The 16113-nt window shown below is 31.7% G+C and overlaps 1 protein-coding gene across 3 annotated transcripts; it reads left to right on the top strand.

Moving 5' to 3' along the window:
• Nucleotides 1-15718, top strand: LOC139504467 (caspase-3-like). Of its 3 annotated transcripts, none has more exons than XM_071294570.1 (8): nt 1-104; nt 8376-8733; nt 8817-9076; nt 10399-10443; nt 11482-11556; nt 13222-13527; nt 14548-14761; nt 15379-15718. In XM_071294570.1, the coding sequence occupies exons 2-8, from the start codon at nt 8432-8434 to the stop codon at nt 15527-15529; spliced, it is 1353 nt and encodes a 450-aa protein (XP_071150671.1). In that variant the 5' UTR covers nt 1-104; nt 8376-8431; the 3' UTR covers nt 15530-15718. The 3 variants fall into 3 exon arrangements, with proteins under 3 accessions (XP_071150671.1, XP_071150669.1, XP_071150672.1); XM_071294568.1 differs by lacking the exon at nt 1-104 and adding an exon at nt 5220-5291; XM_071294571.1 differs by lacking the exons at nt 1-104; nt 11482-11556 and adding an exon at nt 5220-5291 and having other exon boundaries at nt 15379-15674.
• The last annotated feature ends 395 nt before the right edge of the window (nt 15719-16113 follow it).

Genomic DNA, 16113 nt, shown 5'->3' with positions numbered 1-16113 from the left:
ATTAGTTGCAAAAGGAGGTTGTTATTGACCGGGAAAACTACATTAAATTTATCGTACAATATCAGCAGTTGTTATTACCGGTATTTATATATTAAAGAAAAGAGGTAAGAAAATCTAAACAAATAAATAGTCGTTTTAGCAAATTTTTTGTCAAGCGGTATGAGAAAAATCTTTTATGGGATTGCATCCACGTCAAATAGATATTTAACGTATATTAAATTGGAACACTCACTGGGGAGGGGGGGACTACCTCCTTATATGAAGGCATACACGCATGTGCCACTAAAATTATCCTTTTTATAAATGTCAAAAATATCAATTGAGTTTTTGGGTTTTTGGGTTTCAATTAGCATGGGGTTTTCGTCTTGATATTATACATTGTTTTATCCTTTTAATCAAATTGAGACGTAAAAAAAACCCTGTCATGAAGGTTATATAACCATTTTTATTGATAAATATTTTGATTTTACCATATATGTATATGTATAGATATACAGATTACAATAATTGAATAACGGGTGCTTTTAAAGTCCAAGCTACCCGTCAGTGTCCAACAAAACACATTTTCTGACCCCATTGGAATAATATATGATAATTATTGTTAATTGAGTTACAAGATAAACCATATAATTTAATAAAAAAGTAGAATCACAAAAATACTTATATCTATTCATTTTGAATTAAACCGAATCATCTCACAGTGAGATGTCCGCGAACACATGTTTGAAGCATTTTGATTCGCTGGTGGTCAACATAGTATCCAATGAAATTAAAGCGTTATTCTGGTAGTCAAATAGTTATATATTATCAAACCTGCTAGTGTATTCCTCCGCAACTATAATTGCTTGTACCAGGTCAAGAATATTGTTGTTACATGGCCATTTGTTTGATGTATTTCAGCAGTGATGGTGATGCAAGGCTGAAAACATATTTCGTCCAAATAACAGCTCAAAATGTTATATCTGTCATGTCTGTAAAGCTTGCGCAAAGTTTTGTATGTCCCTATCCGGGATCCCAATACACCAAAATATATACCAATATGATTTCAAACAACAGGGAGCGCTTAATCTTTAAGTTGTTCTTTTTCAGTTAAATCCACTCACAAAACCATTTTATAGAAAAGACTTCAAAATTTGTGGTCCAACTATACTGCTATTCGTATAGCATCAATATGCAGGTCAGTTCGTCTATTACTAAAACTTGGATTGATAAAATATACATTATCCGACTCCGTTTTTTGTTGCACCATCATTATTCGCCCGCGTGTTCCAGGCTAATTATTAAAATATCTGTAAATTTTTATTCTAGTCATATAATTATATTATCACAACCTTCAGTGTTAATCCTTTACCATATGTTTAATTTATCATGTTTGAACACTGAAATTATCTTGTGATATGCAACTGTTTTACTAGTAGATAGAGGATGATACATAATTTAATTTCACTCTGCATATTGTTGTTCAAGATTGGTTTTATATATATAGACAATAATTATAGTACATTGACTTCACATATCAACGATATAAGGATGCGTCTAAGAAACGGGGAAATGTCAAGTCAAATTGCATTATTATTGTTCTTATACTGCAATCTAGAAAGAAAAACAATCAATCGTTGTTAAATGTGTAAATGTTATTTATTTGATTTGAATATTGGAAAAGTCCCCCCTTTAAAAAAGCCCCATACCGGTATCAGGCGGAGAAATAGAAACGCAATGAAATTTACATTATCTGTTGAAACCTGCAATGATCGAACGAATTCGTTTGAGTACGGACTAAACATGCTAAAGTATCAACAATAAGCATAAAACATCATGATTTATAGGTTTCAAACAAAAATATTTACAAGTGAAACATGTTTTTTTCCAGAAATTGTAAAAGAAATAAAATTGAGTCGTTCCATGCTCCGTTGAATACATAGCCAACAAGAACAGGTCGAAGAGGTTGACGTATGAATAATTAAATATAGTTTCGGCAACTGCTATTTTAACATGTTAAATATTCATGAGGAAAAGTGATATTGGGTCAGTGACTGTACGTGACATAGAAAAAAGTAAAATCACAAAAATACTGAACTTATAGAGGAAAATCAATTCGGAAAGTCCATAATCACATGGCAAAATCTAATAAAAAACACATAAAAAACGAATGAACAAGGACTGTCATGTTCCTGGTTTGGTTACAGCATTTACATATGTAGAAAATTGTGGATTAAACCTGGTTTTATAGCGCTAACCCTCTCACTTTGATGACAGTCTCATCAAATTCCGTTATATTTACAATTATGCGTTAACTAAACAGACACAATAAATCAAATAGACAAAATATGGGTACAGCAGTCATCATCGTGTAACAATTTTAAAAGGAATAATTTAACAGAACACAATAATATATCCCAGACAACATGAGTATGTTGGCCCAACATTGGCACAACGTATATCATTGCATTGGCCCATCGTTGTATTTTAACGTTGGCCCAACGTATAAGTGCAAAGTGGGCCTACGTTGGCCCAACATGATTGGTCCAAGGTAGGTATTTCTCATTTTTATGTTGGCAATACGTTGGTCTATTGTTTCAACCAAATTACAATGGATGCTGCATGAGGAGCTGTATATGATAAATATCCCGGCGCGCATTTGATCTTTTTTTGTATTCCAAACTGCCAAAGTTTAAGGTAGCAATTCTGTATTTTTGTATTACCCATTGTTGTTACTGTCCTTGTTTTTTTCATGAACTTTGCCTCTTTAATTTTATTTATTGTGTGACGCTAAGATATTTCTTTGGCAATGTTTGATGGATCGACCAGATAAACTCTGTGTCATTTGGTGTCTTGTAAAGAGTTGTCTCATTAGCAATCATACCACATCTTCTTTTTTCATATCAATTTCATTTATTTCTTTAACAGAACAAATGACGTATGGCTTATGGTTAGGCGATCAAACAAATAGTTTTTTCGGAGATGTAATTTTAGTTGTATTGGTTCCAGATCCAGAATGAAAATTAAATAATTCAGAAGATGAAACTTTATTTATTTTAAATTTAATATCATTGGTCGTCACCACTATTAGTGTCCTCCTCAATTTGAACTTCAACAGTGTCATTATTATTTATAATTGTTATTCTTTTTTTCTCTTCTCTGTTTCTTGCCACCTTCTCTGTCAAGGCTTACGCTCCGCCAATCTTTAGTTGCATCATCTATTTCCTTATCCGAAGACTCTTTACAGCTATGTTTTTTTCTAACCGACTCTGTAATAAAGTTATAAGTAAACTTGAATTGCGTATTTGCCTAATGCATGCGTGCGTAATCTCCCTTCTAGATATGTAATATGAATTAATGTAAATTGTAAATAGTTTAAACACTATTTAATACAAAATAAAATCTTAAATAACTATTTTGTTTTATATTGGTTATTTGTCTAATGGTCAGAAATTCATTAGTATTAGACGGATTTGTGGGTATAACAAACCCTTATTACTATTATTTCAGAATTCGGTATCATGCTTTATATATTCGTAATATACATGATATATAAAGAATAATTTAGATGTGTATTAATGAACAGTTATATACTTGATATATAAAAACACTGTTACACATTCAAGTGTGTATATGATTAGGTTTCACAAATATATCGTATCTGTTTGCATGCGATTTAGAAATACAATAAAACTAACAAATTCATTTATATTTTAATGAAGTAGAAATCATTATACCACATTTTTGAAAAATTACGGAATAAGGTACATCTTAAGACAATTTTATTCCATTAACTTCAGTAATATTCATACATGTTGTGGTTATAGATTTATATATTTTACCATTTGTTTGAAGATACTAATGTTCAGTGGCAAATATTTCATGATAATTAATAGGATTGAAATGATTTAAAATCTAGAAAATATTTCGCCCGAAACGTATAAACTTCAAGATCAGCATTATAAAATGATAGAAATTAATATATATTTTGATTTTTAACAACATCCCTCAGATTAAAAAATCATATTGTATTTGTCATTCTGAATCGTATATATATATATCAGATTTTTTAAAGTTACAACTTACATGTTACTATCTTTCTCTTTGAATCTCAGATGACATGATTTTCTCTTTTTGTTTTCTTCGTATCGCTGCTCTCTTACAAATACACAACAGGAAATAATCACAAAAGTGACCATCCCATTACATTCAGATTTCCTATAAACTTAATTACCATAGCAACTATCTTTGAAATTTGTCGAACATATGGTCAACCTTCTATCAGAATGGGCTTGATTAACAGACTGGCTGTATCAAATATCACTCTGCATATAATTGCTATTATTATGTTTCACAAAGTTTAATGAATAAAGTTATTATAAATAATGATTGCAATAAATTTTAATTTTTAACCAGGCAATCTATGTTTACGATATACATTTTTTTTTTATTACAGTAATGATATTCCAGTATAAATTTTACCTGACTTATATATAGAGTATAATATATAATCACGCAACGTTGGGCCAGCATTGGCCCAACATAGAGTTGTAAATGTAATTTCAGTTGATAAACACTTTCGGTATAACATTAACTTTTCATAAAGCCTGCTGCAATCGAAATTATCCGCCTCCCAAGAGAAATAAAGCGTAAAATATTATATTATCAATTCTATAAACAAAATTTCATATCGGCCCTATGTTGCTACTAACATAATGCCAACATTTGCCCGATTATTTATAACCAACATGAGATAATAATATGAATTTACAACAACAGACCAACGTTGGGCCAATGTTGTGCAGCCGACACCAACGTGCGACCAATGTACCGACAATTTGCCAACGTTGGGCCAATGTTGTGCAGCCAACATAAACTTGCGACCAACGGACCGACAATTTGCCAACGTTGGGCCAATGTTGTGCAGCCAACATAAACTTGCGACCAACGGACCGACAATTTGCCAACGTTGGGCCAATGTTGTGAAGCCAACACCAACGGTCAACCAACGGGCCGACCATTTGCCAACGTTGGCCCACTGTTAGTCTGCTGACTGGGATACAATCAACGCATTTTAACTGCTCATATAGAAAGAGTGCAGTATAAACCAAATTATAGTAACAACTATGTTTTAGGAAAGCCACATATCAATACAGAGTTGTTTAATGAAATAATTCAATTTTTGTTGAAACACCGCTTTTAATATTATATACTAGTATATATATTCAATAAAAATCCCATCTGATATAAATAGATCAAGGCAAATCGGGGTAAATTACATTAGATTAGTATTTACTAACAGAATTTGTATGGTAAGTTAACTAATTTTAAAATGATTTATATATTGATACATATACGTACTTATACCAATCAATTGTTGTCAAATCAAATTTTTCATAGAATTTTTTATTTAGCTTTAAAGCCTTGTTCTTTACTACGCAGTTACACAATCTATAAATACAAATGTAGGTCACAAAGGTTTAGAACCGTTTATATCTCGCTAAAATTCAAAAATGATTTAAAAGTCGACTTATTGTTGAAGATTTTATGTTGACTTCTTGATTTCGTTTTGCTGTCTTATATCTTATTGACGAATATTCGTAATATCTTTTTATATGAGGGATGACACGGGGTGATCATTTAAAAATCCCGCATATTTGTTTTTGAATAACCATTACCGTTTTCCTCTTTTTTTGCCATATAACTTTATTAGTTTCCAATTTATATCCCGCATCCCAACTTGCCAATAGCATAACCCTAATCTTTTATCATATTGAAAAAAAATGTTGAAGGATCCATGTTTCTAGAAACTCTATATCAACATGATCAATATATAAGGTATATATATACGTTACACATATACCATATATAATCTTAACATGATTATTTTAACACTTTTACCCCACACATGTATACTACAATCTCCTTTAATAAATAAATCTGTAACATATACTTATATTCCCTTAATTTCCCTAACATATACCCTCTTTTCCTCAAACATATACCTCACACACATATCCCCATTCCTGTAATAAATATGCTCTCATCATAACATATACCATCTATTCCCTTAGAATATGTCTCACAAGTGAAACACTATTCCCCTTACATAAACTGCATACATATATCAACCATAATCACAACCTTTACTTCTCACATATACCTCATACCTCTAACATACACCATACACGTATACACCCATTCACGTAACATATATGCCTGTTCCAGTTCGGGAATATGAAAGGTGTTTTCAATTCATTTTACGTGTGTGAGATATTTATTTTACCTTTTGATATATGCATGTATATATATATGTATCCCAGGGGCGGATCCACCCAATTTAAAAGGGGGGAGGTTCCAACCCAGGAGAAAGCAACCACATGTCCCCATTCAAATGCATTGATCAGTCACAAAAAGGTGGGGTCCAACCCCCGGACTCCCCTCCCCTGGATCCGCCAATGTATCACAATGTTGTACCTTTTACCATATCTCAAACATAGTCCTTGCATTTGAATTTTTTTCATATCATACACCTCGAAGATATACTCCGCACCTAAAACATCATGAACATGCATATACCTAACCAATATACTCCGTACCTCAAACATCATGAGCATTCTTATACCTCACAGAACTCCTCCTAGAATAAAACTGTACCATTTTTACTATGAAGTTTCGGTCAAACATATGTCCTAGAATCGAAAGCTCACACACTACTATTTATTTCAAATGTCAGAACATAGCGCTATGCGTCATATTTTCAAAATTTATATTTACTGAACCTATTAGAGCTAAAACTTCTCTACTTAACTTTGGGTCTTTCGCAGATTTCAATTGTTCCTCTACTAATGTGTATTTATACTGGTTATATTTCCAAATTATGTCTGTACGAGATGAAACATAGAAATCATATATCTTGGAACCATTAGGTTAACAAAACAAATCATTTGTTATTCGCTGAACATTTGATTTCGTGGTTCACATATAGCCACGAAATCCACGAATCAATATTCCACGAATAATGATTAATCCACAGTATATTTTGCATATTGACAGTGTTACAGAAATTTTAAAGCAATTGTACCAAATCAATCAGCGCTTTTTTATAATACTTTTGTATAAAAAAATTGTTCATGTATACTCAAAATGTTTTGCTTGAAATTGATTATTCTTATTCATAAATTAGGATTTTCTTTTATCGAGTGATAGTTGTTATTATAATAATAAAAAAAACACACAAAAAACCCCGTATACGGTAAGTTTTTAGAGGAAACACATCTCCTAAAACTACTATGAATTAAAAAATGAGAGGACGAAGTTATAATCGATATTGTCTGTCAGCAGTTTAAATGACCTAGTTAAGTCTATGTCGTTCTATAAATAGTAGTTTTAAATATTTGACTGATGACTTTGTTTGCGTCATACGTATAGACGTTGAGTGTCATTATTTATAGAATAGATTTCGCCGAGATTGATAGAAATTCCAGTAAGTACTGGACTTCTTTATTGTGTTAACGGAAGCCTGGCACATTTGATTGTGACTAGTTTCAAAAGAGTTGCGAAAGATACCAGAGGGAAAGTCATATATTTAGTAAATAGCTTTAATGTAAAATGTACAAAATGTGTGAATAACGTCTCTATTTATCTATTGATAGTGTTTTAATTTTAATAAATTCGGGACAACATGATTATATACAAGTAAACACGGTAAACATGGTAAAGGAAACCCACTAAACATTACGTCTTGTTATTGTTGTTAAAACACATAATGTCACGCTTGTATGTGTAATATGAATTAATGTATTTACATGAACTTATTTACTTTATTTTGTAAATGGAAAATAAATGAAAATTTGATGTATATGGATTAGGATGTGGATAGAGTGTACAAAACAGAAAAAATCTGCATATTAAAGGCCCCCCAAAAAATGTTATAAAAGGCAAAAAAAAAAAGAATAGAGAGAAAAACACGCCCAAAATAAATAAAAGAGAATAATGGGGTGGTAAAAAATAAAGAATATAGAATATATTTTTGATTTTTGGTGTATTAATTAACGCCGCTTTTAAGCACCGCATTTAGGCGATTTCGTGGTTGCCAGTTTTTATTGGCGAAGGAAGCCGAAGTGCCCAGAGAAAAACACAGACCTTCAATAAAAAAACCTGACAATCCTAGTCAATTAAGATTTGAGTTGAGTGCACTAGCACGAGCGAGATTCGAACTCAAAACCTCAGTGTTGACTGACTAGTGATTACAGTAGTAACTACTTAGACCACTCGGCCACGGAGACCCATAAGAATATAGAATACATTCGTAACATCTATTTAAAAAATTTCTTTAAGTAATGAGAAAACGTATTTCTAACACTGTCAAACACTGCAGTACTTTCAATTTTTAGGTCGACTGCAACCATGTAGACCGAGGTCCTTGTCGATTTAAAGAGCCGTCCAGGAGATGGGCTGTATAAGCGATGAAACGATGCGGTTATTAGATGTATGTGAAGAGCTGGATAGTCATGATATTGCATCGTTCAAATATTTATGTCAAGATGACATTGACACTAAAAGGTTAGAAACAAGCCACGAAACAACGGACATATTCCAGCTACTTCAACATAAGGAGTTTTTAGTAGAATATGTGGGTCAACGCTTGTATCTAATGGATAGACCTTGCTTAGTAAAAAAACTTGGGCTAGATCTAGAAACAGTAAAGAGGGCAGTAGGTGATGATACCAATAGCACCATAACACAATACAGGTAAGAAATGATCTGGATAAATACTTCTTGTATATGTTAATGATAAATGATGGATTGTCCACTTATTACTTTTTACCTTCTAGGAAAGCGTTGTTCAACGTTGCACAAGACCTGTCAATGGAAGATGTTATAGCAATGATACAGAAAACAAGAGAATGTTTGAAGAATTTTTCTCCCGCTGTTCGTCAAATAGAAAAGATAGGGAAAAGTGGGAAAATATTTGAATTCCTCAACATCATTCAAGAGAAAAAACATATCACATCAAACAACGTTTCATTTTTGTACCAATTACTTTACGACATTTACCGGGGAGAATTGGTACATTTCTTGGAACCCATTAAAGGTAGGTCCTTATGTATCATTATCCAATCTGATAGTATTGATAACAGAAAATCAAATTCATGTTGTCCATAGGAAACCTTCATTTCCGTTTCTGCTGTATTCTGTCGATAGTTATACGCACCAATTTCTAAAAATGCAAACGTAATAACAGATTTTGTTTTTCTGACATCAGAAATGATTGAAACTTTACAAAGAGATCAGTTTCGTACAGCGTTTACTTAAGCACAATGCACAATGATAGATGATAAATGATATGAAAATATTACATGTAGAATAAACCTGATTTCGTAGAAATTCCGTTTTAGATTATTTTTAAAAGGCAGACACATATTTTTACGGCAGTTTTATATTGCTAAAATATGTTTGAAAACTAACTTCAATTGTATTGTAAAAGATTAAAAAAGAAATCCTTACCCAGACGACCAGAAAATGTTTCATGTTTTTATACGACCGCATTAATTTGTGTGGTCGTATATTGGTATCACGTCGTCGACCTCATCACCCGAAGACTGTTGGATTCCGAACACTAACTTTAGTAAAAGTAGATAGAAAACTATGAAATTTAATCACAAGGTTTATAATCCCAAAAGGAAGGTTGGGATTGATTTAAGGAGTAATGATCCCAACAGTGTAGGAATTAGGGGTAAAATAAGGGCCCAAAAAGATTTTTTTTAGTTTCCAGAATATAAATTGTGTTGAAGTGTAAGAATTTCTCTGAAATTATTCCACAAGTTTCTATACAACAAAGGGATGGTTAAGATTGCCATGTGATTAGGGACTTTCCGATTAAATTTTCCTTGGAGTTTTGTGATTTTACTTTTTGTGGGGTTATGGCTTAAACCATTAAGGAATAGAGGGCACAAAAGGGGAAAAGAGTTTCATTGTTAATAGACAATTAAGACAATTTAAAAGCAGTGTAAAGGAGGTAATCCTTTCACAATTAAAGTACAATATTGTTTATGGTTATAAACTCCATAAGACATTTGAATTGAGATTATATTACCATATCTTGAGGGAAAGAATTTATGTTTTGAAAAAGGAAAAGGGGAGGCGACAGTTATTCTGTGTCAGAAACCTATGTGTCGAATATTTAATCACAATTAAAATTCAGACATGCATCAAGCGCAAATATTTAGTCTATTTTTGCCCCAATTGTTCAGGGTTGGATATCTGCTGTCGTATCCAGCTGGGCTCAGCGCAGCAATTTAATTTGAGTTTCAGTTTGAAATAATGTATGCAAAACATATACAGATTCGCGACCAGCGATTTAAAAGTTCCTTAATATTGACCTCAACAAAAATGTGTATTCATTTTTATTTGTAGGTTATGAATCAAAGGGCTTTTATCCTTTTGACCAATGCTACTCAGGTGAGAATATTATTATGTGAATTGGAGGTAAATGTAGTTTACCAATGTTCAAATCTCATTACTCAATAAGTACATATGCATCAGTTAAAAATAAATTGAGTAAATCACCTGTACATGACCGATATAGATGTATCGTTAGGTACATGCTTTGGAGAAATTTCTATAAGTTTGATTAATTTTTGTATCATCCATTTTGCAGATCTATTACAACAAATATTATTTTTTTTCTCGTCGACTGCCATGCATGCATTACCCGCCTTTCAAATCGAAATTCAATTCAAAAAGGCAAAATTGGTAATAAGAAACCATCGTTAAATTAAAAGATTAAACGAATTGTTCTGGTATTTATATAGACCCCAAAAACATGCTGAAAGTGATTCGAGACAAACATGCATTGTATTCGTTTGTGATTGTTTGTAGTCAATTGGAGCATCTATTTATTAAATAACTCTGCTCATGCATATATGATTTATTTCTCAATTTTCATTATGCCTCATTTATCATGTTTGTGAGTTTGAAAAGGGCATCTTCTAGCATAAACCGAAAAAGAACATGACAAAAAGCTATAGCAAAACGAATTTGTAGGAAAGCTTGCTCTATCTGATAGCTTCAAATTCATGAATATTGATTGATTTGTCCATTCAATTTTAATTGATAAATGGAGGCCTAAAATAAGTTATACACTTTTAATTGTGCAGCTACAACTATTTTCTCTATAACATGAATCCTCATTTACCGAACTAACTTTGTATTATGTTTTCATGAACTAACTTCATTTGTTACTATATAAAAAAGCTCAGAATATTTTTTGATGCTCTTCAAATACGTCCTTAATTTGGCCTTTTTAACATTTTTTATTCGAGCGTTATTGATAATTCTGTTGTAGACAAAACGAGTGTTAAATTTCAATGCTGGTTTCTATGATCAGCATGCAGTTAGAGAATAAGAAATGTCAATATAGAATTCGAAATTTGTAAATTTATACACTGAATTATTTATCCATGATTATGACAAGTGAATGCACAATTTCTTTTTAAGGAAAATGTATTATAATCAACAATTGCAAGTTTGAAAATGACCTTTTAGAGAGGAAAGGTTCCCATCTGGATGCCGGTGAGTAGAGTTTTTCTCGCTCTTTATTTGAATACAAAATTTTTGTCTAGCTTTTGGTATAACCTGTAGGCTGTCGTTTGTTGATGTCGTCCATCGTCCACCACGTTTTACAAATATCATATCTGAAACTACTGGGCCAATATTGATTTAACTTTGCCACAGTTATCAATGGGGTATTTAGTTTTTTAAAAAGTGTGTCTGATGATCCTGCCTTGCCGACATGGCTAATAATAGAAAATAGTGGTAACCTGTATAAAGAAATAGACAATTATTGTTCTATAAGATCCAAACATTCACGTTATAAGACTGCTATTTTTTTTTGAAGTCGTGTAATGGTATGACGTCATCGTTATGGAAAGGTATTTGGATTTTAGATAATAACTTGAGTTTAAGTGTTTGTATCTCTATTAAATTATATCACGAGATTTCATATCACAAAATGAAGGTTGGAATTGATTTTGGGTGTTATGGTCCCCCTCCCTCTCCCCCGAAAAAAAAATCGAGGATTTTTTAGCCACAAGTTTCCATACAAAAAAGAAAGATTTGGGTAGACTACAATACTTTACTAAGACGTTGTATACATGGCTTATATTTCTTGACCAATGTCTTGAATATTTTTGCCCTTTATATGCTGAATCTAACCGTGTATTTGAATTTTGTATTTTAGTCCACATTGAGATTTATCTCGGTACCATAATCTATGTAAACCGAGAAGATTTTTTTGAAATACGTCATCCGTGTCTGAGCAGAACGTTAATTAGCTAGGGGTATGTCATAGAACGTCATGTCTTTATTTCTTTAAACGTTTATAGGAGGTAACCAAGACTTTGTTAATAACTATTCCGTATCAAATCACAAATAATGCACGACTGTCTTGAAGTTTACATTCTGGGTACTGATGTTGCATGTGTTGTTTATCTTCTTTTATTTGTCTTTATGAATATTACTTTAAATCTTTTGTCTATTTTTGGTGATATCTATTTTACGTGGCTCTGCACTTATACATCCCGTCATTGTCTTATTATGCTATGGACATTTTTATATTCGTTTTCACTAAATTAAATGTGCTTTGTCTATGTGCTTTTTGTGTTTCTAAGTTAAGCATGTTAAATATTTGTTTGTTTTCGTAGTGATTAAGTTTATAGCACAACGTTGACTGTTGTACCCCTACCTTTGACATGTTTACCTAACTATTATATCTGATGTTTTATTTACACATCGTCGTCAATATAATTGAATCTTATGCAACTATCATACTAGTGAGATTTTTAGCTAGCTATAAAACCAGGTTCAATCCACCATTTTCTACATAGGGTTCAATCCAAAATGAAACTTTGTTTCATCAAACAATAACTGATTGTGTTCTTTAATATGCCGTGAATTAAGGTTCTTGATTTAGGGCTCAGTTTTCTTATAGGTCCACCTCAACGGGTCCAATAACTATGTATTTTTATTTTTTTTTAATTTTCGTCCCATATTTCAAGGCGCTGTGTAAATAAGTTAATCACAACTGAAATTCAGAGCCTAATCAAGCTTGGGTGTATTGTTCATATTTGTCCTTATTGTTCAGGGATCAACCTCTGCAGTTTTATTATTTCGCATCCCGCAGAACATTTGACTTTTGATTTCATTATTTCGTTGATTCTACGGTTGAAACTTTTTCAGATGAACTCTTAAAAACTTTTATACAGTTAAATTACAAAATAGAGAGACACGAAGATCTCAAATCTCATCAGATACTCGAGGTTGCTGACACTTTATCAAAGCAAGATCACAGTAGATACAGTTCTATGGTAGTTTGTATTCTTTCCCATGGAGGTCTCCGGTCGGTCTATGGTGTTGATGGATTCCCAGTGCCAATAAGAACTGTTACTCAAAAGTTTACCGGTTCAAATTGTAAAAGTTTAGCTGGAAAACCAAAGCTGTTCTTTGTGCAAGCTTGTCAAGGAAGCAAGGAGCAAATTGTTCAACGTAAGTAAATTCCATTCAACTTCGATACAATACAAGTCAACAAAAACAATTCTTAAAACACAATAATGAACCAATACTTGTAGGATTTTTTGAAATTTAAGAGATCGGGCTTGAAAAATGCGGGGTTTGTTAAGTTCAAGTTTCAATAAAAGAGGGGCGAAAGGTACAAGAGGGACAGTCAAATTCACAAAAAAATATGACAACGCCATGGCTTAAAAATAAAAATAATAATAAAAAAAACCCAGACAAATAATAGAACAAACGACACATCACAGAAAAAAAAAAAATGGGGATGATATCAGGTGCTCTCGTCGTGTTGATAATGTTATTACAAACCCGGTTAATAGTATAATTTGGTAGGTCACATTAGTATGGGATAGGGAAGTTGATTGTAGTAACGAAATAAGAAACATATCCGATATCATCTGTGAAACGGTTAATCCATAACGGTCAACCTATTAGATTGGTCTGGCGTACTTAATTGCAATTCTACTATGTATGAGCAATTTATTGAAAGAAAAGTAATTTATTGAAAAAAAGAAGTTCATTGAAAAAAATCTGTAAGTAATTGAAATGTAATAAACAACTTGAGCATATAATTGAGCCTAATGCTCAATTGTAAGCGAAAGTAATTATACACATTTCAATAACATACGGACTTTTTTATCTTTCAAATAAAAATAATGTTTTTAAAATAAATACTTTTTTCCCTTTTCTTTAGTAAATCATGTAAATTGTTTGAAAAATTTAGTGGTAGTTTTTTTTTATGTAACTAACACCATGGCAAGTTATAGATCAAGTAATAAAATTGAGAATGGAAGTGGGGAATGTGCCAAAGAGACAACAACCCGACCATAGAGCAGACAACAGCAGAAGGTCACCAACAGCTCTTCAATGAATTTCTTTCCATTACAAACAAAATGTAACCGGTAGTGAACAATATATTGTCATGCAATACTCACAGAATACTAGTTACAGTTTTAAATACTTCAGGTCTGTAAAATCATATATGTTTTGTAGGCAGAATAGCTAAAAGACCAGTAGTGAAAGCTCTAAATGATGTCATATGTGTAGAAATAGACGAAGATGATACTGTTGAAGATGTCATTCCTGACGAAAGCGATTTCTTATTAGCGTTTTCCACAGCGCCAGGATGTTCTTCATACAGAGATCCTAATAATGGATCGTATTTCATACAGGCATTATGTGACCAAATCCAAAAAGATTGTATGAGGTAAAAATTTGCAATGCTTGTTCCTTTAAAAGACGCCATAATAAGATATTTTGACTCGTTTTTCTTTTTGTTAAACTTACTTCCGCATTTTGTTTAGAAGTTCATCTTCTCTAGGTGACTATGGAACTTCAAATGATTTTAAAGTTCTATTAGTACTAATCTTTATATATAGTTTATTTGATGTGATATTATGTCGCTCTGATAAATCTTCTTTCATTGTTATATATCGACCGGTCAGTATTAATTTGCTTCTGTAGGTTCGTGTGCTTGATAACGGATATAAAGTCATCGATAATTTGGCAGGAAATAGTTTTTCTAGATTTTTCGTACATTTAACATTGACACTTCTTTTTCTTTTGCTAAACAATAAAACAAATATTGGCTTATTTTATCTTTATTTATATCTTTATTAATATCTTTCTCTTAAAATTTTTCTTTTAAATCTTCCTTTTAAAATCTTTCTTTTGAAATCCTCCTTTTAAAAGCTTTCTTTTAAAATCTTCATTTTATAATCTTCATTTTGAAATATTCCTTTATTTCATTAATCATGTCTGTATTTTGTCTATGTTATCATCATTATTTTTATCATTATTTTTATCTTTGTTTATGTCTTTTAGGAACCATTTGCTGGATATACTTACAGATGTCAACAAAAGAGTAAGCAAGTACGAAATACCAATTGAAGACAACCAGACAGTCAAAACGGTACCTTCATATTATACGTCTCTCACACATAAACTTCATTTCTTTCCAGTAAATACACGATAGATTGTTTCATCAGTGAACATGTGTAGAAAAAGATGAAACAACACTTTTATTATGAGTCTGAAGCCACAATCTGGATTTAAATATAAAAGAGGCCCTCTGAGTCCAATATTTGAACGTCAGGTATGTGAAAGAATTTAAACAGTTGAAAAGCCAAAGGAACGAAGAACTGTAGTTTATCATGAGGGAGTTGGATCATTTTTAAACATATATTTTGTAAATTTATCTTATTAAAATTAACCGTAAAACAACAAAAAAAAGCCAAACTATTTGCAAGGTTAGTTTGTGAATTTTGGTATTAACATTAACATTAAAATTGTCAAAACAAATTTTAAACGACGAGAACTATGTAATTGTCTTTGTTTTGACATTAATTGAAGAAATACATAGATATTTTATCAATTCATTCAAAATTTCTTTACAAATTTAACAGTTTCTTAAAGGTAAAAGAAATAGTAAGCTCTAATCAAATACGACAAACAAGAGTCTTTTTAAATATAATCGGTAGCGTACATTGTTTTTTCTTATTGTCTAGGGGTTGGTGTTTAGTTAAAATCTATTGGACGCTTTCACATAGAATATTTATA

This window comes from Mytilus edulis, chromosome 14 (assembly GCF_963676685.1).
Source record: "Mytilus edulis chromosome 14, xbMytEdul2.2, whole genome shotgun sequence".
NCBI classification, from domain to species: Eukaryota; Metazoa; Mollusca; class Bivalvia; order Mytilida; family Mytilidae; genus Mytilus; species Mytilus edulis.
The sequence above is the reverse complement of the archived record's forward strand: the minus strand, read 5'-3'. Positions and strand labels throughout refer to the sequence as shown.

What these genes read in the sequence shown, in the direction of transcription:
- LOC139504467 (XM_071294570.1), top strand. Translation starts at nt 8,432, where the DNA reads ATGGGCTGTATAAGCGATGAAACGATGCGGTTATTAGATGTATGTGAA. An exon ending in AGCACCATAACACAATACAG is followed by an intron (nt 8,734 to 8,816) that starts GTAAGAAATGAT and finishes TTTACCTTCTAG; the next exon opens with GAAAGCGTTGTTCAACGTTG. An exon ending in TTTTGACCAATGCTACTCAG is followed by an intron (nt 10,444 to 11,481) that starts GTGAGAATATTA and finishes TTTCTTTTTAAG; the next exon opens with GAAAATGTATTATAATCAAC.